The 27,074-nt window shown below is 43.0% G+C and overlaps 1 protein-coding gene across 9 annotated transcripts in view; it reads right to left on the bottom strand.

The window, feature by feature from the left end:
- Window positions 1–2,558: 2,558 nt before the first annotated feature.
- Window positions 2,559–27,074, bottom strand: part of LOC133628450 (arrestin domain-containing protein 3-like) — a 31,829-nt gene continuing 7,313 nt past the window's right edge. For 4 of the 9 annotated variants that reach the window (XM_062016608.1, XM_062016605.1, XM_062016603.1 and 1 more), the window contains 6 exons: window positions 20,879–21,026; window positions 20,081–20,183; window positions 19,412–19,647; window positions 18,842–18,998; window positions 15,463–15,617; window positions 7,828–10,393 (listed from right to left, as the gene is read on the bottom strand). In XM_062016608.1, coding sequence (XP_061872592.1) covers window positions 10,277–10,393; window positions 15,463–15,617; window positions 18,842–18,998; window positions 19,412–19,647; window positions 20,081–20,183; window positions 20,879–21,026 — 916 coding nt within the window. In that variant the 3' untranslated portion in view covers window positions 7,828–10,276. Of the gene's footprint in view, window positions 3,819–7,827; window positions 13,698–13,766; window positions 13,896–15,462; window positions 15,618–18,841; window positions 18,999–19,411; window positions 19,648–20,080; window positions 20,184–20,878; window positions 21,027–27,074 lie in introns of those variants that run through there. The other 5 variants (XR_009820691.1, XR_009820690.1, XM_062016607.1 and 2 more) reach the window with 5 other exon arrangements.

Here is a 27,074-nt window from a genome sequence, read left to right on the forward strand (position 1 = left end):
CCCTCCCATGGTATAAGTAAATCATCGTACGGTCCTTGAGCTGCAGGAGCAGCAACAGTTTGTTTTTTGCAAGCAGCGGCTACTTTCTCTTCCGCGGATGTAAACAGTTCTTTAACCGCAGCTTCTAACTCTGCTTCTGCCCCCATCTGCTCAACCAGCAGACGTACTTGTCTATATATCTTTGCTAACGATTTTGCATCTTTATTGCTTCCCAAAGTTCACGTCCTACTTTTGCCCACGCTGTGTCAGAAAATATTTGTGCAGCCTCTGTAATAATTCCCCGTCTTCTTGCCCAAAACAATAAATCTGTAAGAACGGATTTCTCTAAGGGACTATTAGCTCTTTATCCCAAACGTAAAAGAGCCTCAATAGTTGCCTTTTCCACCGCCGATACAGCGCTCCCCATCCCGCACCTCCAGCTGCTAATTCAGCTGCCGACTCACCGGTCGAATGTGGCCACACATGTCTTTCTTCGGACGTCCGGTCGCAACCGCCGCGGGTTTTCTTCTTCTTACACTCTCCCGTTCACAACAGCGTGGAGCCTGGATCACGTCGGGGCCTGGATCACATCGGGGTCACCATTTGCCAACGACCATGGCTAGGAGAGGATGGACTCAGACATCAAACCAATATGATTTGGAACTGAGCTCATTTATTCTTTTGTTCTGATTACTTATATACTGTTTCAAGCTAAAGCCCACAGGTAATAGGGATAGATGATTGGTTAAACATTGTTGTTCACAAGCCTTGCATACATTGTGGCATACACTGATTGGTTAACAAAAATAGCTAAAATATAATCTAAGAGTCAGTACATTGACCTTCCAGATGTATCTTCCAGATGTCTGGGATCCTTTATTCTTGTGCATCCTTCAGAGATGTTTTATGGCCTTGTTTACTTCCTTAGAAGTTCAGGGCTAGGGCGACCTTGGGTTCTTTGCTCGTACTCCTTAGTATGCATTCTTTATTCTTATCTTAAGGTAACTTATGATACATTGGTTTCAGCTCAAATGCTCCCACTAAGGCCCCAACAGTTGTTCTCACATTCTCACTCCCTTCTGCTGCTGCAATTTTCCATCTGTCAGCAACTTCTTCCCCTTCTCCAATACATTATTCACAAAGACATTATCTCCATTGCTAATTGGCTCAGCCTTGATCAGTGGCAGGTCCATCATAGAAAGTGGCATTGACCCTATCAGCTACAGGGGAAGCTTCTAGCAGGTCTTTGTTCAAAGAAGCCACCCCTGTAGTCCCCTTCTACCAAAACCCAGCCACACAAACCCACTACAGACTTTTTGGAGGACTGAAATAAAACTATGAAATTGAAATTTTTTTAAAAGTCACCAAAGTCTCTATTCTTCATGTCAACAATTACCATTAATACTAGAGCTGGATATGTGTTTGCTTTAGTTCCTGGGTTAGATTCTCAGCATCCTAGAATAATCCCATAATAATGTTCTAAAAACCCTTATCATAACTGTCACCATTGCAGTGATTTAACCCTGGCTGGGTGCCAGATGTCCACCAAGTCATTCTATCACTCCTCCTCCTAAACTGGACAGGGGAGAGAGAAACATAACAAGAGGTTTACAAGTCGACATAAAGACATGGAGATCACTCAGCATTAGTGTCACAGGCAACACACACTCAACTTGGGGAGAAAAGGTTTGATTTATTAATGAACAATCAGAACAGAGCAGGGAAATGAGAAATAAAATTGAATCTTAAAACATCTCCCTCCACCCCTCATTCTTCCCAGGACTCTCCTTCCTTCCCTCGAAAGCAGCGCAAGGGATGTGGATTATGGTCAGTTCATTATAGGTGGACATTGCTGCTGCTTCTTCTCAGGGGGAGGCCTCCTCACACTTCCCACTGCTACAGTTTGGAGTCCCTCCCCACAGGAGATAGTCCTCCACGAATTTCTCCAACGTGGATCCTTCTCATGGGCTAAAGTTTCTCACGAAATGCTCCAGCATGGGGCCTCCCATGTGGGCAGCTCTTAACAACTGCCCCAATGTGTGTCATCCATGGGGAAGAACAGTCCCTCAGGAACAGACAGCTCCAACATGAGTCCCTTACAGAATCACAAGTCCTGACAGCAAACCTGCTCTCCCAGGTCCTGCCAGGAACTTGCTGCAATGTGGGCTTCCCACAGAGTCACAGACTCCTTTGGGCATCCACCTGCTCTGGCGTGGGGTTCTCCATGGGCTGTGAGTGGATTTTTGCTCTCCGATGGTCCTCCATGGACTGCAGGGGGACAGTCTGCCTCAGCATGGTCTTCACCACAGGTCACAGGGTAATCTTTCTTCCAGGGACTAAGCACCTCCTCCCCCTCCTTCTCCACTGACCTTGGTGTCTGTGGAGATGTTTTCACATTCTCACTCCCTGTTGCTGCTACTGTTTAGCATCTGCACAGCAACTTCTTCTCCTCAAATACGTTATTTACAGAGGCATTACTTCAATCACTAATTGTCTAGGCCTTGGTCAGCTGTTGAGTCCATCTTAGAATCGACTGGCATTAGCCCTATCAGCTACAGGGTAAGCTTCTAGCAACTCTTTGTTTAAAGAAGCCATACATGTAGCCTTCCACACTACCAAAAACCTGGCCCAGGCAAAACCACTGCAACCATATTTAGAAATATCTAGGAGCTGTGGAAACAGACCATCTTCTTATAAGGTTAGAAAATACAACAGAGTGTTTAAGTCCAAAATGCCCTTGTTTGAACTTGAAAGAACTCTGCTTTGTGCAATTAGTAAATAGACTTCTGAATTACCTAAATCAAAGCCGTTCCTATCCAGAGTCAAATCTTTGTGTGTGTATGTGTATTCATATTCCTTACAGACTTACATAGGTGCCAGAAGTGATTCAACTTGGCCCAGGAGGGTTTTCATTGCATTCTGTGAGGGACATTTCTGTTAAAATGCACTGTTGCTGCTACCGGCAACATCACCAGGCCACCCGCATGGATCACTCAGCCCACCCCCGCTGAGGGGACAAGATCACTACATACACAGTATGGATGATGCTTTATTCCAACTAATTGTTTACACCATGTGCTTTTATCTGCTAACACAAGCATCTCCATTCACTCTACCCCGTGCCCGCCTCTTCTGTACCCTCCACCTCTTGCGTTATAACAATGCACTTTTAAACTGCAGATTGCATTATTAATGAAAGATTTCCCTATATTCATCAGTGATGAGATGACTGGCTTTTCTCTCTGTGCTTGCTAGAGGTTTTGGGTAGAGGGACCAGTAGCTAGTGCAAAATCTGTGTTTCTTCCTTCTCCCTGTAAAATACTCTTTATATGTAATATTAGCATCTTCTTTCCCTTCACATCTGTTCACAGTGAGCGAAGGAGAAAGAAATTATTTGTTGGAATATTTTGTATTTATCAACTAGTTGCCAAGAGAGTAAGGTTTAGCATAATGGATCTTGCAGCAAATAATTGGAAGCAATGCACTACTTGGATTCTGCTTAAACAGTTTGTTCTAAACATTCTCTCAACTACATTTTTTTTTGATAGTTCCAGAAGCCTAGTTAGTATTGATGCCATAAAGAAGTCAGTCAGGACTCAATAGTCAATGTGACTATTAAGGTGGTATTTATTGCAGTGCTGGAGAACATGGGGGATTTCTCCACCAAACGTGCCCACCTCAGCCTTTGGATTTTCAGCTTATATTTACAACAAACACAAATATTCATCGCTTTTCCAAGAAAGGGCCTGCCCATAGTCCCGTCTTGATCTGCCCAAGTTATGTCTCTGTCATGCTTCTTTCGGTGTCCTCTCGTTTCCTTCAGTGGTCATTAAAGGTCACTGTTGGATTAAGAGAATCGTAGAATAATTTAGGTTGGAAAAGACCCTGTAGTGGTTTTGTCTGGGCCAGATTTTGATAGCGGGAGGCTACAGGGGTGGCTTCTTTAAACAAAGAGCTGCCAGAAGCTTCCCCTGTAGCTGATAGGGCCATTGTCAGTCAATTCTAAGATGGACCTGCCGCTGACCAAGGCCTGATGATGTAATGACTCTGTGAATAACGTGTTTGAGAAGGGGAAGAAGTTGCTGTGCAGTTGCCAAACAGCAGCAGCAACAGCAAAAGGGAGTGAGAATGTGAGAACAACATCTCCATAGACACCAAGGTCAGTGGAGAAGGAGGGGAAGGAGGTGCTCCAGGCATTGGAAGAGAAATTCCCCTGTGGCCTGTGGTGAAGACCATGGTGAGGTCCATGGTGAGGCAAGCTGTCTCCCTGCACTCCATGGAAGTCCGTGGGGGAGCAGAGATCCACTTGCAGCCCATGAAGGACCTCATGCCAGAGCAGGTGGATGCTGTGACTCTGTGGGAAGCCCACACTGAAGCAAGCTCCTATCAGGACCTGTGAATCCATGGAGAGAGAAGCCCATGCCAGAGCAGGTTTGCTGTCAGGACTTGTGATCCTGAGGGGGACTCACGTTGGAGCACTCTCTTCCTGAAGGAATGTTCTCCCCTTGGATGACCCACGTTGGGGCAGTGTCGTGGTTTTGCCCAGCCGGAGCAAAAGGAAAAAAAAACGCCACTCCTCCCTCTCCCCCTCCCAGCGGAGCGCGGAGGGGATCAGAGCAAGGAAAAAAAAAGTAAAAGAGCCCGCGTAAGTTGAAATAAGAACAATTTACTAGGGAAAATTGAAAAGGAACAACTATAACAAAGACAAAGGGATATTACAAAGAAAACTGGTGAGTGATGCAGTTGCTCACCACCCGGGACCCGACCTAAGCGACCACTCCAGACCGGTGACCGAGAGTCCGCGACCCCGGAAAAGAGCTTCTTCCGGCCAGGCCCTACCTATATACTGGGCATGACGTTAGGATGGTATCGAATACCTGCTGGCCAGCCTGGGTCAGCTGTTCAGACTGTACCTTTTCCTGGTTCCTCACGGGAATTAACTCTATCCTAGCTCAAACCAGGACAGGCAGTTTGTGAAGAGCTGCCCCCATGGGAAGGACCCATGCCAGAGCATTTCATGACAAACTGTAGCCCGTGGGAAAGACCCACATTGGAGAAGTTTATGAAGGACTATCTCCTGTAGCAGTGGGAAGTGTGATGAAGCCTCCCCCTGAGAAGTAGCAGCAAAGTCCACCTGTAATGAAGTGATTGCTACTCCCATCCCCCATCCCCTGCATCACTGAGGGGAGAGTCCTGTGCAGAAGAAGGGGTAGAGGAGGTGTTTTAAGATTTGGTTTTATTTCTCATTTCTCTGTTTTTTTCTGATTGTTCATTCAAACCGTGTCTCCCCAAGTTGAGTCTATGTTGCCCGTGGCGCTAATTGTTATGTGATCTCCCTGTCCTTATCCCATCTCATGAACCTCTCATATTTTTCTCTCCCCTTTCCATTTTAGGAGGGGGAGTGATAGAACAACTTGGTGGGCACTTGGGTCAAACCACCACAGACCCTTAAGATCATCGAGTCCAAATGCAAACCTAAGATGGCCAAGTCTGCCATTAAACCATGTCCCTAAGCACCACATTTACATGTTTTTTAAACACCTCCAGGAATGACGACTCAACCACTTTTCTAGACAGAATTTTCCAATGCTTGATAACCATTTAAGTGAAGAAATTTTTCTCAATATCAAATCTAAACCTTCCCTGGCACAACAAGGGTCCCAGGAAATTACAGGCAACTCAGTCTCACCTCCATCCCTGGAAAGGTGATGAAACATCTCATCCTGGATGCCATCTCTAAACACATGAAGAAATAGATAGTTACCAAGGGGAGTCAACACGGATTCATCAAGGGGAAATCCTGCTTGACCAACCTGATAGACTTCTAGGAATCCATGTGTAGTGGGTCTGGGACGGTAGTGATTTTCCACAGCAGGTCCTGCAGTGCTGTGCTTACTGTTGATATCAATATTATGACTACCGCTTGCACAACATCGGGGCTGTCCCTCCAGCATTCCTTCCCCCACCTTCACCAATAGCTGTGAGTGGGCATGATCTTGGGAGGGACTATGGCCAGGACAGCTGACCCAGGCTGACCAAGGAGATATTCCATACCATATGACGTCAGCTCAGTAATATAAACTGGGGGAAAGGAGCAGGAAGGGGAGGCGAGATGCATTTCTGGCCTTCCCAAAGCAACCGCTACGCGTACTGAAGCCCTGCTTCTCGGGAGGTGGCCGGACATCGCTGCTGATGGGAAGTAGAGAGTAACAGCTTATCTGCTTCTGCTTTGCTTCCCGCGCGCGCGGCTTTGCTGCTTATTTATTAAACTGCTTTTATCTCAACCCACGAGATTCCCATCTTTTTTTTCTCCCCTTCCCTGGCTTGCTTCTCGGGAGGTGGGGGGTAAAGCGGTGTGGTGGGCACCTGGCATCCAGCCAGGCTCAAACTACCACACCATGACTGGCTGTATTGATGAGAGGAGAGCAGCAGATGTCATCTACCTTGACTTCAGCAAGGCTTTTGACATCATCTCCCATAACATCCTCGTCAAAAAGCTCAGGAAGTGTGGATTGGATGAGAGGATAGTGAGGTGGATTGAGAGTTGGCTGAATGACAGAATCCAGAGGGTGGTGATCAATGGCACAGAATCAAGTTGGAGGCCTTTGGCCCATGGAATCCCACAGGGGTCAGTTCTGTGGCCAGGATTATTCAACATCTTCAACAACGACCTGGATGAGGGGACAGAGTGTACCCTCAGCAAGTTTGCTGATGACACCAAACTGGGAGGACTGGCTGACTCCCCAGAAGACTGTGCTGCCATTCAGAGAGATCTTGACCAGCTTGAGACGTGGGCCGAGAGGAACCTCATGAGGTTCAACAAAGACAAGTGCAGAGGCCTGCATCTGGTGAGGAACAATCCCCTGCACCAGTACAGGCTGGGGATTGATCTGCTGGAGAGCAGCTCTGCGGAGAAAGACCTGGGAGTTCTGGTTGATAATAAGCTAAATATGAGCCAGCAATATGCCTTCATAGGCAAGAAGGCCAATGTCATCCTGCATCAAGAAAAGTTTGGGCAGGCTCTCTCCCCCCTCTACTCTGCCCTGGTGAGGCCTCATCTGGAGTACTGTGTCCAGTTTTGGGATCCCCACCTCAAGAGGAACAGGGAACTTCTAGAGAGAGTCCAGCACAGGGCCACCGAGATGATCAGGGGACTGGAGCATCTTTCTTACGAGGAAAGGCTGCAGGACCTAGGTCTGTTCAGTTTGGAAGAGACTGAGGGGGGAACCTCATTAATACTTACAAGTATTTAAAAAGTGCATGTCAAGGGGATGGGGCAGTCCTTTTTCTGTAAGGTCTAGGGATATGATAAGAGGTAATGGACAAAAGCTGGAACATAAAAAGGTCCACTTAAACATAAACATTTCTCTTGAGAAAGATTGAATGACACCCCACTCAAAATTATTTTGGATATTACACATTCATTAAATCAATGAACAGCTATCAGGTTCTGATTTCCTCCATTCTCAGCATTTGATGAAGAGTGGGCAAGTCAAAGCAATACTTTAGATGAGCCTGATGCACAGGAACAAGAGGGGAACCATCTTTCACTTGATAATTCCCTCCATTGTCCTTAGTGTGAACCCATACAGGGATTTCATAGTAGACCTCAGTGCTGTCCTATATGGTGATTCATCATAGATTTTTGTTTTTCTTGTATAAGGAATCAGACTCTACCGCTGAGGAAGAAAAGACTTCATGTTTAACAAGTTCTTTTACACTTCATTATTAGTTCCTGGATGTGGGTTTGGGGCTTGATTTTTTGTGGTTGTATATTCCTACCCCCTTAAAAATGCTCAACCCCAAAAGATCTGTCTATATTCTTTGTAATTGGCAGTTACAAATTCAAAACTGAATAAAAATTCTTTATTTCACACAAGAATGCAGACATTCAGGAAGTCTACTGTTTGCATTATACAAGGAGTTAGATCAAATGTTTGGGTTGTCTACACTGGTAGCATTTATGGTAGTTCACACCCTAAAATGTACTGTAACAGTACCATGAGAATTTAGTGGTCTTCAATACCTTTAACGCTAACAGACAGGAACAGCATATATTGGACTCTTGAGTCCTTGGCTGCTAGTCTAGTGAACCTTGCCTCATATCAAATAACATTTTGATGCAAAATAATGATAATAGTCAGCTGAGTGCAGTATGCAGAAAAAAAGATGCTATGGCAATGCTTCATTTCTGGAATGTTGAGGAGCTATATTAATAATATTACAAAGCTCTACTCACCAGAACACAAGCAATAGATAGTGATTTTCAACATCTGGTAACATTCGACTTCCAAGGAAAAAGCAAAATGCACTTTATTGACTCCAACAAACCAACCTTCAGATCCCAAATGCAAACCACTAAGTTATCAGACTTATAAAATTAATTTCCCTTTCCCAATTTCCTCCCATCCCTACTATAAAGTGCAATCCCTGTCCTACCATATATACTGGAAAACATTAGACATCTTGAAGAGAGGTCATTGGTTACAAAAACTTTTAAACAGGGTCCTGAAGACATTAATATCCTGTAAGTTATTGGTGTTTTCTAAATTTAGGAGATCTTATTGTAGCTTCCCATCTGGAACTTAGCCCCAAGAATTCATTGATATAAACAAGAAAAAGGAACTGAAGATACTGAAACATAGCTCTTTGCTAAACAGTGGTGTAGCTTCAGAAATCGTTTTTTCCCCCCTATGTAGCTGATATATAGCATATACATTTCTAAAATTAATTTGATCCTTATGGCTCTTATTTTGAACATTTAATGTATCTTTGTATAAGTCAATCTAATGGCTTACAGTTAAAGTGTGTTTTTTTTTTTTTTTAAAAGTTTATTTTCCACAAAGAACAATAGGAAAAATTGGGTTTTTTTCCCCACATACTTTTCTTGAAGTCCACAAGGACATATTCAGCACCAAAACAAACAAAAAGATACAGACAGCCATAGAATATAATATATAAAGCAAACGTTTAATATTGCACTTTGTTTCTCTAATGCTTGGATTTTACTTTTCCCAATTCAGATGAAGATTTTATATAAAATATTGGGCTACAACTATTATTCTGTAATGCCTCTGAACAATTAACAAAAACATTTAAATGGGAAATCTTTTTTTTTAGATTTTTTCATTCTGATCACAACCTGTGATACAATGTCAGTTACTACAATAGTGGTCAATTCTGCTTCATATATTATTTTCCATTATACTGGGATAAGTTATTTAATGTTATATATATCACCAATTGTTCCCTAGTCTGTTAACGCAACAACAATGAAAAACAAAATCACCAAATGCCCTGTTATGTCAGTAATATTATCAACTTTTAAAATTTTATCTAGCTGGAGATGGCAGAAAGCAGGGACATTCACAAAATTGGCCAGAATCACCCAAATTCCAATTCTTGCTTATCAAAATCCAAACCTCTGAATTGAATAACTTAAAACATATTTCATTTTAATCACCCTGTCATCATTTTTTAAACATGAAATATCTTTCATGTTCTTAAAGGTCACTTATGAAAAAGCCTATTTCGTCATATTTATGAAGCCTTAAAATGAGGTAGAACTTTAAGAATGATCACAATGCAGAAACACCAGCTTTCCCTCTCACCCTCCATTCAGAGTTGTTTTATTGAACAAGAATATACATAATGGAATAGTTTTTAAGTAGTCAACATAAGACATGTCTCTGAAAATAGTGTTTGTTGGCATTTTGGGGGTTTATTTTAGTTATGTTGGGTTTTGTACATGATTTCTGAAAAGAAAATTTACATTTAAAAGCCTCTAGCATAATAGCATTGGGTAGATTTTAATGGCTCCCATCATTCTTTTATGATTTTTAAATCATAAGAAGCAGCCATTCCTCTCTTACAACATGGCTTGAGTGCTCAGCAAGTTCACTGATGACACCAAACTGGGAGGACTGGCTGATTCCCCAGAAGGCTCTGCTGCCATTCAGCGGGATCTCAACTGGCTTGAGAGTTGGGCCGAGAGGAAGCTCATGAGGTTCAACAAGGACAAGTGCAGAGTCCTACATCTGGAAAGGAACAACCCCATGCACCAGTACAGGCTGGGGGTCCAACTGCTGAAGAGCAGCTCTGCAGAGAGAGACCTGGGAGTCCTGATTGATAATAAGCTAAATATGAGCCAGCAATGTGCCCTGGTGGCCAAGAAGGCCAATGGCATCCCAGGATGCATCAAGAAGAGTGTGGCCAGCAGGTCAAGGGAGGTTCTTCTCCCTCTCTACTCTGCCCTGGTGAGGCCTCATCTGTAGTACTGTGTCCAGTTCTGGGCTCCTCAGCTCAAGAGGGACAGAGAACTCCTGGAGAGAGTCCAGCGCAGGGCTACCAAGATGATCAGGGGACTGGAACATCTTTCATACAAGGAAAGGCTGCGGAACTGGGGCTGTTTAGTCTGGAGAAGAGGAGATTGAGGGGAGATCTTATTAACATTTATAAATATCTAAAGGGTGGATTTCAGGAGGTTGGGACATCCCTTTTTTCTATAGTAGCTAGTAACAGGACAAGGGGTAATGGGATGAAGCTGGAACACAGGAAGTTCCACATAAACATAAGAAAAAACTATTTCACTGTGAGGGTGATGGAGCAGCGGAACAGGCTGCCCAGAGGGGTTGTGGAGTCTCCTTCCTTGGAGGTTTTCAAGACCTGCCTGGACATGTTCCTATGTGACCTGATCTAGGTGAGCCTGCTTTTGCAGGGGCGTTGGACTAGATGATCTCTAAAGGTCCCTTCTAACCCCTACCATTCTATGAAAGTGCTGGTTGTAATTTTCTCAATCATCCTACTCTCTTTTTGCTTTTTGTTCTGTTCCGTTTCTTGTAGGTAGTAGAACAAACTTTCCTACTTTCCTCTCTAAGTCCTTGGCTCCTGGCAATATGGTTTCCCACAGTCTCCTCTTCAAAAAACTGATGCATTATGGTCTAGACAAGTGGTTTGTACAGTGGGTAAGGGAACTGGCTGACAGGCCACACCCAGAGGGTGGTGGTAAGTAGCTCCTTTTCAAACTGGCAATCTGTCACAATTGCTATCCCCCAGGGACTGATATTGGACTGTTGTGGTTTTGCCCAACCGAAGCCAAGGGAAAAAGAAAACGCAACTCTTCCCCCTCCCAGCGGAGTGTGGAGAGGATCAGGAAAAAAAAAAAAAAAAAAAAGTAAAAGAGCCTGTGCAAGTTGAAACAAGAACAATTTACTAGGGGAAAATTGAAGAGGAACAACTATAACAAAGACAAGGGGATACCACAAAGAAAACTGGTGACAGTTGCTCACCACCCAGGACCCGACCCAAGTGACTCCAGAAGAGAGCTTCTTCCGGCTAGCCCCCACCCATACACTGGGCATGACACCAGGATGGTATGGAATACCTGCTGGCCAGCCTGGGCCAGCCATTCAGGCTGTACCCCTTCCTGGTTCCTCATGGGAATTAACTCTGTCCTAGCTCAAACCAGGACATGGACCCAACTCTGTTTAATATCTTCATAATTGATCTGGATGATGGGATTGAGTGTACCCTGATAAGTTTACTGATAATACCAAAGTGAGTGGTGAAGTGGACACTTCAGAATGGAGAGTCACCCTGCAGGAAGACCTGGATAGGCTGGAAGAGTGGGCTAACAAGAACTTTATGAAGTTCAAGAAGGACAAGCGTAAGGTCTTGCACACCTGGGAAAACATAATCCAGAAGGGCATCTACTGTGGAGCAGCTCTGTGGAAAGGGACCTGTCCTGGTGGACAAGAAGCTCAATATGAGTGAACAGTGTGCTGCTGGGGCAAAGTAAGCCAACAGGATGCAGGATTGCATCAACAAGGGCATCACCAACAGAGATAAAGAAGTCAACCCATTCTACTCAGCTCTTGTTAGGCCACACCTGGAATACTGTGTTCAGCTTTGGTCACCACTCTGCAAAAGAGCTGTGGACAGACTGGAGAGGGGCCAGAGAAGGGCCACAAAGATGATCAAAAGATGGGGAAGACTGACATACAAGGAAAGGCCAAGAAAACTGGGTTTGTTCAGCCTTGAAAAAAGAAGGCTTAGGGGAGATCTTATCACCATGTTCCAGTATTTAAAGGGTGGCTACAAAGCAGATGGAGACTCCCTTTTTATAAGGAGTCACATGGAAAAGATGAAGGGTAATGGGCACAAGTTATTCCTGGGGAGATTTGAATTGGACACAAGAGGAAAATTTTTCACAATGAGAACAATCAGCCATTGGAATAATCTTCCCAGAGAAGTGGTGGATTCCCCAACGTTGAATACTTTTAAGTTTTGTTTGGACAGGGTGCTAGGCTGTCTTGTCTAGACCAGGCTTTTTCCAAGCAAGGTTGAACCAGATTATCCTTGAGGTCCCTTCCAACCTGGTGTTCTATGATACAACATCATAAATCCTAAGATAATACAAAGTGCATAAACTGAGCTGTTACATAGTTGTCATAGTTCAAACTTTTCTTGCAGTCTGAAATATACTTTCTACTGGAGACTCATTTTATATATAATTTTGGTGATTAGGTAACTATGTATAATTAAAAAAAACAAATCAAATAAAATGCAAACCAAACAAATTGATCTTCTCATCCCTACTAGTTGAGATATTTCTCTGCCTATGAACCCTGCATAGCATATGACTATCCTCTTTTAAAGTTCTTTTCACACTTCTCTGGAGGCTGCTGGTGCTGCTTTAATTTTGTAAGTTATGTGCATGTCCCTATTCAAAAGCCCCCTCAAAGAACAAAACTAAAACACAAAACAGAAGAATTAACTCAACGGTGCAAACAAATAGCCTTCTAACAGTTTCGCAAGTGATGAATTCACCTGAGATTAAGTGACCTTTGGGCAGTCTGTAACAAAAAATTGCTTTGCAATAATAACAGAAATGCAACAAATACTTAAAAAGAAAATCAAGAGGGTATACAATCTTGACAAAATCTCTTATTAGTTTCCTTAAGTTATCTCTTTCCCCATCCCCACATATCCATTGCTTATCTACTACAGTCGGCAGCAAAACATACAGCAAGAAGGACTGGCTTGAAGGCATGTGATGTTTGTAAATTAATCCACAATAGTATCTAAGCTGAAAAGGCGATACACAACCAGCCTACTAGGATCATTCTGCGCATGTGCATATGCAGATTAAGTTCAGGCTACATTAAATTAAAAAAAGTCAGTGCATTTGTAAGTCTTCATCGCCTTTTTTTAATCAAAGCTTTCTTTTGTTCTTTGTGCAGATCACAAACAATTGAGGGGAGGAGGGGTAACAACAGTCCATTATATATGAGAAAAAGCTATAGTGACACTGAACTGCATAACAAGCAATAAGCATGTGCAAATTTTTGAATCATAAGAAGCAGCCATTCCTCTCTTACAACATGGCTTGAGTGTTTTGAAACACATGACTGTATGCTAGTAAGGCTGTTCCTAGTATGTGTCACTAAAGGAGGGGACCTCAGGTTTTCAAGCATGTGGAGCAGTCCTGTGATGTGCTATAGGTGTCAAAGCATGATCATAGGTTGTTTTCTTATTTATTCACTCTACAGGCAAAAGCAATGCTGTTTCCTTTAAAAGGAAGCCTCCACTCCAATACCTTGATATTAAACACAGCAGGTGTGATTCAAAACCCATGTCAAGTCAGCTTTTTATAGATTCCTTCAACAAGAGAGGCAAGGTGGTCTCTCATCTGTGGGCTGAGCTGGGCTTGGATCAATCTAACCAAAAGAAAAAAAAAAAAAAAAAACCCAAACAACAAAAAGCAAACAAAAAAAGCCACAACAACCCAGTGCATTTTAGAATCAACTGTTAGAAATAAAAATGAACATTCACAAGTTTAAAACAATTGTAACAATATATGGCATTCCGTTCAAAAGGTTATTGAAATAACTGAAAAACTTCCAGTCAGACAAAACCTGGGATAAAAATTAATAAAAATTAACATTGCATATAGTGGAAGACTTTTAAACTACAAGTTGATCGCAATTTAAGGACAAGCATGAATAATACTAAATTTTACCAAATTATTCTTTACTAGGCACAGAAGTCTTTTGAATTATCTGATATATACAGAAAAGATGGCACATAACTAAAAGTGTAATTTAATAAATATTTAATAGAATTGAGAGAAGCAGTTTTCCTTGAAAAGGCAAAAAGTTAAAAAAAAAAATCTACTTTTAATTTAAAAAGTAAGCAATCCTGAAATATCCTATGGGACGTTTCAAAAAGTTTATGTGTTCTAAACCTTACCTCTTTCTCCTATAGAAAAGAAAAAGTAGTACAGGTTGCTAACTTAGGTCTCAAACTAAGAATAGTTGTACTGTACAGTGCATTTTTTAGACAACATGACATCAATTAAATTCATATAGTCTTTTTTGTCTGTCCACCCCCCCCCCCCCAAAAAAAAAAAAACCCACTGTTTTCTAAATCTTGAAGTACCTAAAACAAAAAGGACTCAGGAGTTGCACTCTAGAGTTAAGCTATAGCAGAGTTCGCAGAAGTGTGTCTAGCACACAAAACACACTCCTGCTCCCACTTACTATCCCAGTAGTGTTTCAAGGGGGGCCATGGTGCTATATAATGCTATTTTCCTAATGGAGACTTATTCAGGAAAAAATTGATCAGATGACACATTTTTAGTTTTGTCCTATATCACTGCTTTTTCTTGAAAAATGCAAACACAAAAAGGTTTGAAATTTGCTTCTCATTCATACTTATTAAGTGATTGCAATTTTAGTTCTGTAAAGTCCAGAAGCACTGAAGAAACTGTACATTTCAGAAAACTTGTCAGAAATGAATACCAGTATGTCACTTATCTACATGAAGCTTCTGAAAGCCCTACATCCACAGAACTTAAACACACATGCAGGCAAAACAGTTTAGTGGTTGTTAGATAGGAGCAGAGGTAAAAGTTTAAACTTTATTTTTTTAAAATTTTTATAAAGAAAAAAAAAAAATCTAAAATGGTAAACGACACTTTGAAACGTTCTAAAGGGACTAGGGAAGAGTACTGCCAGACCTGATCTAGGTGAACCTGCTTCTGCAGGGGGGTTGGACTAGATAAGCTTTAAAGGTCCCTTCCAACCCCTACCATTCTGTGATTCATGTCTGCAGCTCCAGGAAATAGCGTGATAGAGAAGCCAGAGCACCTTTAATATAAGGTTGCAGATTTCATGTTAAAAATAAAGATTTAAAAAAAAAAAAAAAATTTAAAAAAAGAGTAACCCATGCTGTAAAACAGGCACAAAAAACTCTTGATGCAATCCGTTCGCATCTTAAACAAAAATCCGCCCCAAAACCAACTTACTCCATACTCATCATTTTTGAGGTTTCTCCTAATTTTAGGAAGGAGAAACAGCTTCCTAAATTTACTCCAAAATCTAGGTGGTCCCGTTCTGGAAGGGGGTTGGATCTTTCAAGGTCCCTTCCAGCCCTTGAGATTCTGTGATAAACAAAATATCATATTTTGACAGATATACCTACTTCAGAATACAGGGGCGGAGGCAGAAAACGGAACTTGTGGATGTATGCAAATAATGGTCCTTGAAGTGCTCTCTCAAAATCATCAAAAGCAGCTACAGGTAAAAGGCTGGACTGTCTGTTTTCCTCTGTGACCACTTCTGAATAGCTAGGAGGTGCTAAAGGGAGAATGTAAGTGCAGTTCAAACAAGTTCTTATGCATATCAAAATATATAACATCAATAAATATTTAAAGTTTAACCACTGTAAGATTAACAGGCAGGTAGGTGACTTAAAAAATTGTTAAAAGAAAAAGGGAGACTAGACTATTTCATATTATTCTAATATTATGTATAAAACCAGACTGTCCAATGTTTACTGTGGCTTAATTATCCCCTTAAAATTTAAAAGCATCACAAAGATAATTTATTTCTGTACAGGCAGGAATAACTTACCTTGATATGAGCTTCTTAATCACTAAACAGAAAGTGACATTTATTTTTATACTATCTCTAGACCATGCTTTTCTGTACAATGTAACAACTTCAAAAGAAGAGGGTAAACATTGTCTCCACCTAAAATCAGCTAACAAGTCAGGACAGTCTGTAAAGATACATGAAAAGAACCTGAATCTTCCTATCACCAATAGCTTAGCAATTCATCAGTCCCATATGTCGACCAGACCCATTCCACACAGAGGTCTGCTGTCTCCCTGGGGCCCAGGTTAGAGATGTTGACAGGAACCTCCCTGGCCAACTGACTACTACCCACTGTTGGTAATGCAAGTTGGTACTGATGAAGTTACAGAGAAAAGTTCAAAAGCTACTAAAAAAGGACTTCAGGGCATTGGGGAGAATGCTAGATGGCTCGGGAGCACTAGTGTTCTCCTCCATCCCTCTCATGGCAGGGAAGAATACTGAACAAATAAGGAAAACTCAACTGATTAGCAGGTGGTTCAAAGGCTGGTGCCACATACACAACTTTGGTTTTTTCGATCATGGTGAAATTTTCATGATGCCAGGTCTGCTGACAGATGGAGTTCATCTGTCTCAAACGAGGAGAAGGATCCTTGCAAACGAGTTAGTGGGGCTCATAGGAAGGTCTTTATTTTTGAAGGGGAAAGGGGATAAAACCAGGCCTACTGGAGCTGAGCCTAAGGGTGGCAAGCCAGTGTCAGGGGCAAATCCTATCAGATCAGTTTCCTTCTTGAAATGCCTGTACACCAATGCACAGAGCATGAGGAATAAACAGGAGGAGGTAGAAGTCTGTGTACGAGCAAGGGGTTACGATCTGGTGGCAACTGCAGAGACATGGTGGGGCAGCTCACATGACTGGAATGTGGTCATGGAGGGCTATGTCCTTTTTAGGAAAGACAGGCCAGCAAGGCGAGGTGGTGGAGTTGCTCTTTATGTGAGAGAGCAACTGGAATGTACCAAATTCTGTCCAGGGGAGGATGAGGGGCACGTTGAGAGTTTGCGTGTGAGAATTAAGGGGCAGGCTAGCATGTGTGACACTTGTGGGTGTCTATTACAGGCCACCTGATTAGGATGGGGAAGTTGATAAGGCCTTCTACAGGCAGCTGGGAGCAGCCTCAAAATCACAGGCGGTGCTTCTCATAGGGGATTTCAACTACCTAGACATTTGCTGGAAGACCTACAACGGCTAGCCACTTCCAGTCCAGGAGGTTCCTTCAGTCCATCGATGATAACTTCTTGATGCAAATGGTGGATGTGCCCACTAGGAGAGGAGCACTACTGGATCTCTTGTACTCAGAAACAAGCAGGGTCTGCTTGAAGCAGTAAAGGTTGAGAGTAGCCTTGGCTGCAGCGACCACGAGATGGTGGAGTTCAGGATTTTGTGTGGTAGGAACAGAATACCAAGCAGGATCACAACCCTGGACTTTAGCAGGGCCAACTTTGGCCTTTTCAAGCAATTGCTAGGGGACATCTCATGGGACAGGGTATTAGAGGATAAAGGGGCCCAAGATAGTTGGTCTTTATTCAAGGATCACTTTTTTCAGGCTCAGGATCAGAGCATCCCAGCGGGTAGGAAATCAAGAAAGGGAGCCAGGAGACCCCCATGGTTAAATAGGGAACTGTTGGGCAAACTCAAGTGGAAGAAGAGAGTCTATAGAGTCTATAGATCATGGAAGGAAGGCCACTTGGGATGACTGTCATCAATGGCTGTAGGGAGGCAACTAGGAAAGCTAAAGCCTCGTTGGAGTTGTACCTTGTAAGGGAGGTCAAGGACAAGAAGAAGGGCTTCTTCAAATACACTGTGGATAAAACTAACACTGGAGGCAATGTAGGGTGGGTGCCCTGGTGACAGAGGATACAGAGAAGGAAGAGTTACTGAATGCCTTCTTTGCCTCTGTCTATACTGCTGGAGACTGTCCTCAGGAGCCCCAGACTCCAGAGGAAGTCAGGTTAAAGGAGGATTTTTTTTGGTTGATGAGGACTAGATTAAGGATCAGTTGAGCAGTCTGAATCTCTCAAAAATGCAAACTCACTGATCTAAATTATATTTTACAACACATGCTTAACCACAGGCAGGCAGGCAGGCAAACAAGCAGAAGTGGACAAAATGCAAGGACAGAAGTCAGGAGAGCTAGGTGCTTTGGTGGCTAAATTACAGTATCAGTCCCAAAGCTTTCATAAATCATAAGGATAATTTAAAGATTTATTTTTAGTATAGATATATATTTCTGAACAACTCTGTTTAACTCTTCACATGCACTTCTTTGAACTCATCAGTTCTAAACATGTTCACTTCAGATGAGACTCTTATGCGGTCAACTCACAAATCTGAGACTTTAGATTAACATAAATACTGTTAGATTCATAACAAAATATTGAGAACTGACAATGTATAGCTGTGCCCACTACAGCTAAGAGGATGTGATGCAGGTCTGGAATTTGTACTTAAAAAGACCATTATGTTAGATACGTGAAAACAGAAGGAAAGAAAATACATAAATTCTTTCTTTAGCATTAGAAGATTTCTCATAGAAAAGAAGGTTTGGCTACTAAGGCTGGTGAGAGACCCCAGAAACTGCTATTATGGGTTACAATGCCTTATATAACCAGGGATGTGATTGGGATACTGGAGATGGAAATAATGAAGTTGTGCACAGATACAACGGCATCCTATGCTTTCATTTCTGCCACCTTCCAAGCCAACTGGATTTCACTGCCTGTCCTAGAGCAAGAGAAAGGCGGGGGGGGGGGGAATCTATTCTTATGCATAGGACAATCAGATGGCAAGAAAACATCCACAGCAGATTTCCTGTGGGCTTTATTATGAAAGGATGTAATTTGACCCAGTCAGCAAGACTGCAATGAATAAAGCAGATAAAACTCAAAAGAGACTAGCAAATTGATTGGGATTTGTATTGACAAGTTACCTTCTGGTCTTTCAGGCAGTATTAGACCAAGCCAATTCATGCTACCCTGGCTGCTCACACTTGATGTTCTGCTACCAAATGGATGTAGAGGAATGGTACCAATGACCAGTGGTAAGTTAAGGAATAAATCCATGGCTCCTGGAATATCAACATATACCTGAAGAAAAATGAAACAAGTGTATGATTAAAAAGTAGGGGTTTATCAACACTTCTTAAGTATTAGTCTAAGTTGTCTTTCTATGGAAATTTCCACAAGGAGCTTGTTTCTAACAGTCTCTTTTAGGGCCCGTGCCCCAATGGGGACATGAGCTCTTCAAGTTAAAAGAAGAGTTAACACAAGCCCTCACATGAAAATGTAGTCTACTCATTAAATGCTTGCTTAGTTGACACACGACTGTTGTAAGAACTCTCACGATTTAAACTACATTTACTTACCAGATCTCCTGTCAGGACACTAATACCAGAACATTTATTTCTTTCATAGCCACTTATCACAAAATGCCGTGCTAGGAATTTGTATGGAACGTTGGGAGCTACTAATTCTTGAGTCAAACAGACCACCAAACATACCATCAATGAATACTCCACACGGATTATACTACAATCAAGGATTTTCAACTGCTTGCCATTCCAGGTTTCTGTTTTGCCAGATGACAAGGATTCCCCACGGAGGTTGGCAACGAGCTGTTTGACTTCCTTCATTTTCCCTTTGGCATAGAATGCCTGTGTTTGGTAAATGGTTGCCTTTGGCACCACCATACGAGAAGAGCAATTCTCAATCTCAGCAAATATCTGAATTGATTCACCTGAAACAAAAAAAAAAACACCCAGAATTTCAAGTTCTCTTTACATTTAACAAGCCAGCTTAAGCAAACTGTCACATTCTGTATACTGTTATAACACCCCAGATGCTGCTATCACTACTCTAGCTGGGAAAACATCCACTGATGCTAACAGAAGCAAGATCCCCATAAGCTGTTCTAAAAGGGAAAAAAACCCCTAAAACAAAGAAACCAAACCACAAAAATCCACAAAACATACCAATCTAATAGATGAGGTCCTTTAACAATCTAGAGATACTAGTAGAGCCGTCTTAGTTAGCAGAGTATACTGAGAAGATTACTAAATGCAGACTGAGGTGGTAAAAATATCCTTAAAGTTTCATTTAAAAAACCCCAGTAAGTACAAGCTATCTTTAAACGGGAAAGAAAAAGACCTATAATTACTTCTATTACATACCTGGGGTGTAGCCCTTCCTTTCAATTTTGGCACTTAAGGATATTGGGCCTGAGGTACAAAGCCAACAACACAGAGTCTTTTCTTTTGTGCCTGCTTGGGGTGACTGCAAGGAAAAAGAAGAGGATTTTTCACCTATACGCACAAGAAACCTATTTCACTGGACTCCTAGATTTATTTATTTTTTTCCCCCCTCCCCTCTAGATTAAAATTTGAGGAAGCAATAAAATAAAGGATTTTTAGGCCAGACTGAAATCAAATCCTCATTGAAAGCAGTTGTGATATCAAAGTTATTTTAATAAAATTAAATTTCAGGAAAGGATTATACAAAATTGTGATAATTTCTCCCCATCAGTAGAAAACTATCCATATGGAAATTATCAATTATGCACTACAGTATTTTTTTTGTTTTTACTTTGCATTTTTAAGTTAGTAGTCTCTCACTGAAATATTAAGAGTTGCACTGTTCTGTTTCAATTATAAATAAAGAATAATCTATGGAAGGGGAATAGGTCACCAAATTTTTTTCATTAATGAGATTGTACAATTTAGTAGTATAAATTTAGATTGACAAATGCATTTTATGTATCGTAAAAATCAAGCAACTCCAAATACAGAATAACTTAGCCTTCAAAATACCAGCAGTTAGAGAGTTGCCAAACTGATGTAATACTTCAAAGAAGAGCTGTAGTTAAACTAGCAAATGAATACTAGGTAAAATTACATGTTGATGTTGTTTCAGTTATTATACTTTGTTATCTTTATGCCAGAAAAAGAATGAGCAATTCTGTCAGTTCTTACCAGTAGTGAAGGAGTGTTGATATCTATATGTTCAAAGACCGTAAATTCCTTCTTTAATTTTACTGGTAGAAGCCAAGGCCTATGCAATTCAGCTTTCACCCAATAGCGCACACTGCCATGTCTGCCTTCGAATGAGGTAGCAAGTGGTCTGTGCAGGACAAAGGTCAAAGTCAAGTAAGATTTTTGTCTCCAATAACGATACAATTGAACCAATTAGGAATTAGTATGTAGAACTGTATTTTTAGCACATCATAATAACCACAACTTATTTGCAAAATTTCCATATCTCAGAAAAATGTAAAACTAAAGTTGGGAGAAAATATCACCTCCAATTCATCCAACAGTAGCTTTGCAGAAGTTTTAAGAATCAATTAAAGAATTGTGCTAGAAAATGCCAGAAGAGTACATATTTCCTTTAGACTTAAGAGCCCATTTTCAAGTGTAGAATAAAGCATGCCCTTTTAAGGTCAAATTAAGGCCAGCAAACAAAATCAACATTAATACCATCCAATTATTGGTTTTGACATTGTATTCTGTAAATAACCATGTATCATTTACTTAACTGGTATCTCAGTGGTTTATTTCAGCTATAACTGAGTGCTTCTGTAGTTTGTTTTGCCTTAGGTAGTTAAATATTTCCATTTAGAATTCTTCTATTTTTGCTTTACCCTGATAAGGCCATCTTAAAATATTTTATATATTAAAAAAGGATAAAGACTATTCTGCTCTGAACACTGAAGGACAAAGACAGTCCTTTTGGGGAGTTGGAGGGGGAAAAAAAAAAAAAAAAAAAGGATGTGGAAGGGGACTCCAAGCATTACCTTTTTTTCCTCCTCTCCCCCATCATAACATGAAGGACATAAGGTTTTTATATTCCAGTCATGTCCTCTTAACTGTAACTTGTCTTTTCCTATCATTTTCTGCCTTTAATCTCAAAGGAACAATTTTTATATTGCACAATATTTGAAATGCATCATAATAAAAGACAAGTTATGGGCAAAGCTGTGCTAGGAACTTAACTAGAATGATTCTTTCTGCTACAGGTTTGACATCTCTACTTGCACACCTGAAATATTTACTTTTTCTTTTCTTAATAACCAAATGAAAGCACTTTCTAATCAGTCTTTAATGTTTCATCCTGCCACAGTATCCTTTAAGGCAAAAAAACCTCAGTAAGGCCAGTCACATCATTAAGGCCAGTCAGTGTCTTGTTTTTTTCCACTATTGCTTTGCATTTGGTAGTACTGGGTCTGGCCAAGATGGAGTTAACTTACCTCATAACAGCCCATATAGTGCTGTGCTTTGCATTTGTGGCTAGAACAATGTTGATAATACAGTGTTGATGTTTTAGCTATTGCTGAATAGGGCTTGCACAGCATCAAGGCTATCTCTCCAACACCCCATTCCCAACTAACCAAAGGAATATTCCATACCACATGATGCTGTGCTCAGCAATAAAAGCTGAAAGGAGGGTCAGGACAACACACGACAACAGAGGAAGGATGAAAGACAGACAGACAAGGCTGACATCAACATTCATGGTTATGGTGTTTGTCTTCTCAAGCAACCACTACATATACTAAGACCCTGCTTTCCCAAAAGCAGCTGGACATCTGTCTGCTGATGGGAAGCAGTGAAGGAATACTTATTTTTGCTTTGCTTCCATGTACGACATAACGTTTCTTATTAAACTGCCTTTATCTCAACCCAAAAACTCATCCATCTTATTTTCTCTCCTTGTCCTGTTGGTGGGGGGGAGCGAGAGAGAAACCGCAAGGAGGGCTGGCACCAAGTCAAGCTCAGCTCGCCACATTGCTTTTGTTTTAAATAAATTTTAGAAAAATTCTATTGGTACAAAGTAGCAAGAAACAGTAAAGAGGCAGTGTCAAACAAGTGTTCTTCAGGCCGTTTATTACCAGCCTCCATTCTTTCATAGAATCATAGAATGGTAGGGGTTGGAAGGGACCTTTAGAGTCATCATCTAGTCCAACGTCCCTGCAAAAGCAGGCTCACCTAGATCAGGTCACATAGGAACATGTCCAGGCAGGTCTTGAAAACCTCCAAGGAAGGAGACTCCACAACCCCTCTGGGCAGCCTGTTCCACTGCTCTTTCACTCTCACAGTGAAATAGATTTTTCTTATGATTTTTCTTAAGTGAAACTTTTTGTGTTCCAGCTTCATCCCATTACCCCTTGTCCTGTTACTAGCTACTATAGAAAAAAGGGATGGCCCAACTTCCTGACACCCATCCTTTAGATATTTATAAATGTTAATAAGATCTCCCCTCAATCTCCTCTTCTCCAGACTAAACAGCCCCAGTTCCCGCAGCCTTTCCTTGTATGAAAGATGTTCCAGTCCCCTGATCTGGCCCTGGGCTGGACTCTCTCCAGCACTTCCCTGTCCCTCTTGAGCTGAGGAGCTCAGAACTCGACACAGTACTACAGATGAGGCCTCACCAGGGCAGAGTAGAGAGGGAGAAGAACCTCCCTTGACCTGCTGGCCACACTCTTCTTGATGCATCCTGGGATGCCATTGGCCTTCTTGGCCACCAGGGCACATTGCTGACTCATATTTAGCTTATTATCAATCAGGACTCCCAGGTCTCTCTCTGCAGAGCTGCTCTTCAGCAGTTGGACCCCCAGCCTGTACTGGTGCATGGGGTTGTTCCTTTCCCAGATGCAGGACTCTGCACTTGTCCTTGTTGAACCTCATGAGGTTCCTCTCGGCCCAACTCTCAAGCCGGTAGAGATCCTGCTGAATGGCAGCACAGCCTCTGGGGAATCAGCCAGTCCTCCCAGTTTGGTGTCATCAGCAAACTTGCTGAGGGTACACTCTGTCCCCTCATCCAGGTCGTTGATGAAGATGTTGAACAAGACTGGCCCCAGAACTGATCCCTGTGGAACTCCACTGGCCACAGGCCTCCAACTCCATTCTGTGGAGTGACATTGGCCTTTCTCCAGTCCTCAGCCACCTCACCAGTCTTCCATGATTGTTCAAAAATTATGGAGAGCAGCTTAGCAATCACATCAGCCAGCTCCCTCGGAACTCTCGGATGCCGTAAAGACTGAAGCAAAGAAAGCATTCGGTAGTTCAGCCTTCTCTGCATCCCCTATCACCAGGGAACCCTCTGTGTTCAGCAGTGGGTCCACATCCCCCCTAATCTTCCTTTTACTGTCGATGTACCTGAAAAATGCCTTATTACTTTCCTTAACTTTCATGGCTAGGTTTAATTCTAGAAGGGCTTTAGCCTTCCTAGTTGCGCCTCTGCATGCTCTGGCAAAGTTCCTATACTCTTCCCAAGAAGTCAAGCCCTGTTTCCACCTCTCATAGATAGGCTGCTTTCTGCTTGAGTTGTCCCAGCACATCCTTGCTCATCCATGGAGGTCTCCTGCCTCCTTTTCCTGCTTTCCTACATGTGGGGACACACTGATCCTGGGCTTGGAGGAAGTGGCGCTTGAAGGCTGACCGGCTCTCATGGGCACTTCTACCATCTAGGATCTTATCCCACAAGATCCCTCCAAGCAGGTCTTTGAAGAGGTCAAAGTCAGCTTGCCTGAAATCCAGGGCCACGGTTCTGCTTTGTGTCTTGCCTCTTCCACACAGGATCTTGAACTCTATCATCTCATGGTCGCTGCAGCCGAGGTTGCCTCCAACCTTCACATCCCCAACCAGACCCTCCTTATTTGTCAGCACCAGGTCCAGCAGCACACCCCTCCTCGTTGGTGTCGTGGTTTGGCCCAGCTAGCACAACAGCACCACGACAGTTTCTTGCTCGATGCCCCCATTCACCCCCACCCTCGTTAAGATGGCGGAGGACCCAGTGAAATGGGAGTAAAAAGATAAGCAAGATTGTTGTGGATTGAGACAAGGGCAGGGAGGGCTCACTGCCAATTATGGTTCTGGGCAAAACAGACTCCAGTACTCGACTTAGAGAGGAAAGTAGGAAAGTTTATTCTACAAGAAACAGAACAGAATAAAAGCAAAAAGGGAGTAGGATGATGAGAAAATTACAACCAGCACTTTAAGATCTCCCTCCCCCATCCCTCCTTTCTTCCCGGGCCCAGCTCACTGCTCCCGATATCTCTACCTCCTCCCCCCGCAACAGCTCAGGGGGGCAGGGAGTGGGGGATGTGGTCAGTCTCTCACAGATGGGCTTTGCCGCTTCTGTCTCCTCAGATGAGGATGACTCCTGGCATTCTTCCCCTGCTCCAACACGGGGTTCCTCCCCCGGAACACAGTCCTTAACAAACTTCTCTGGTGTGGGTTGTTCCCAGCAGCTGCGGCTTCTGCCGATACAGGTTCCCTCACACGGGACACAGTCCTTGGTGAATATCTCTGGTGTGGGTTGTTCACCGCGGTTGCAGTTTCTGCAGTTGCAAGGTCCCTCCTTCGGGACAAGGCCTCCTCCGGCCAAAATCACTGTCCCTGGCTTGGGGCCTTTAATGAAGTGAATCGCTGCCCCTGGTCCGGGGTCAGCTTTAGCAAAATGAGTCTCTGCCCCTGATGCGGGCTCATTATCAAAATGAGTCTCTACCGCTGATGTGGGGTCTTTAAAGAAATGAAAATAAATCTCAGCTTCACCAGTTCTCTCCATAGAATGCAGGGGAGTCTCTGCTCCAGCACACCTCCTCCCTTTCATCACTGACCTTGGAGTCCGCATGGTTGTTTCTCTCACCGTTCCTACTCCTTGCACCACCACCAGCCAGAAGAAGAGAAGAAGGGGCAGAAGAAGGAAAAAAGATGGAGGAAGACACCTCCCCTTCCGGCTTCTTCTTAAAAAGTGATCGAGGAGGCGTCTAATTGGCTCAGCCCCAGAAGTGAGCCTTTTCTGAGCTGGGGAGAGTTGTGAGCAACTTCTTGCAGGAGCCATCTTTGCAGCCCCATCCCTCATACCAGAAAAGGCTGTCATGTCAAACCATGACAGTTGGTTCCTCAATCACCTGTGACAGGAAGTTGTTGTCAACAGACTGTAGGAATTTCCTGGACTGTGTGCGCTTGGCTGCGTAGCTTTGCCAGCAAATATCAGGGAGGTTGAAGTTCCTCATGAGGACCTGGGATTGTGACTGTGAGGCAACTCTCAACTGTTCATAGAAGGCCTCATCTACTTCCTCCTCCTCCTGATCACATGTCCTGTATCAAACTCCTTCAACACTATCACCTACCTTATCCCGCCCCTTAATTTTCACCCATAAGCACTCTACCCACCCCTCATCCCCACCCAGGCAGAGTTCAATGCACGTTAATTGCTCCCTCACATGGAGAGCAACTCCACCTCCTCGCCTTGTTAGCCTGTCTTTCCTGAACAATACATAGCCCTCCATGGCTGTGCTCCAGTCATGGCAGCTGTCCCACCACGTCTCTGTGACTACAATGAGGTCATAGTCCTGCATTCACACCCACATCTCCAGTTCCTCCTGCTTATTCACCAGGCTGCATGCTTTGGCGTAGAGACAGCGCAGGGGCTTACTCAAACACACAAGTTTCCCTGGATGGATGCAGGAGGATCCTTCCCGGCTTGTCTCTCCCTCAGAGTGGTCAGCCTTCTGCATCTCAGCATAGTGTGCGGATGAGGGACACTGCCGCGAAGTTTTCGGCTCTTGGCCTGAAAAACCAGACTCGAAGTCTGCAACCCAGACTCTAAGTCTGAAAAACCCAGGCTCAAAGCCTGAAACCCCCAGGCTCAAAGCCTACTTCATGCGGCGATCAACCCAGGGTCCGATTCTCAGCTGGGTGGGAAGAAATCAGTCCTACTCAATGTGAGTGATAGCAGAAATCTTCGCTTTATTGAGAGCAGGCTCTAACTTATATCCAGCAGCTTCAAAGCTAGCTCAGCAACAGCAGCTAATAGATTACATTCTTGTGTTCATCCTACTTGCGGTTTCTGCGATAAGCAAGCTCCCTCGCATTTTCCCATCTTGTTTTTCCCCCGTAGTTGTTTTCCACCTTGGGCTGTTAGCTCGTTAGCTGAAAACAGCCCGACCTTGAGCTGTTAGCTAAAAACAGCCCGACCTTGAAGGAGCAGAAAGCGGCCTGCTGTCTGCACTGACTACGTGACAGCAACTGTTTTAACCATGGTTCTGACTCTGGTCTTGATTGTGCATTAAATTCATATAACTAGAACTCAGATTGCCTTGCCCCGTCGGGCCTAACATTATACCCTGGGGTCCGTGTCCATTCTCCCTTAACCACTCCTCCA

Source organism: Colius striatus, chromosome W (genome assembly GCF_028858725.1).
Source record: "Colius striatus isolate bColStr4 chromosome W, bColStr4.1.hap1, whole genome shotgun sequence".
Taxonomy (NCBI): domain Eukaryota; kingdom Metazoa; phylum Chordata; class Aves; order Coliiformes; family Coliidae; genus Colius; species Colius striatus.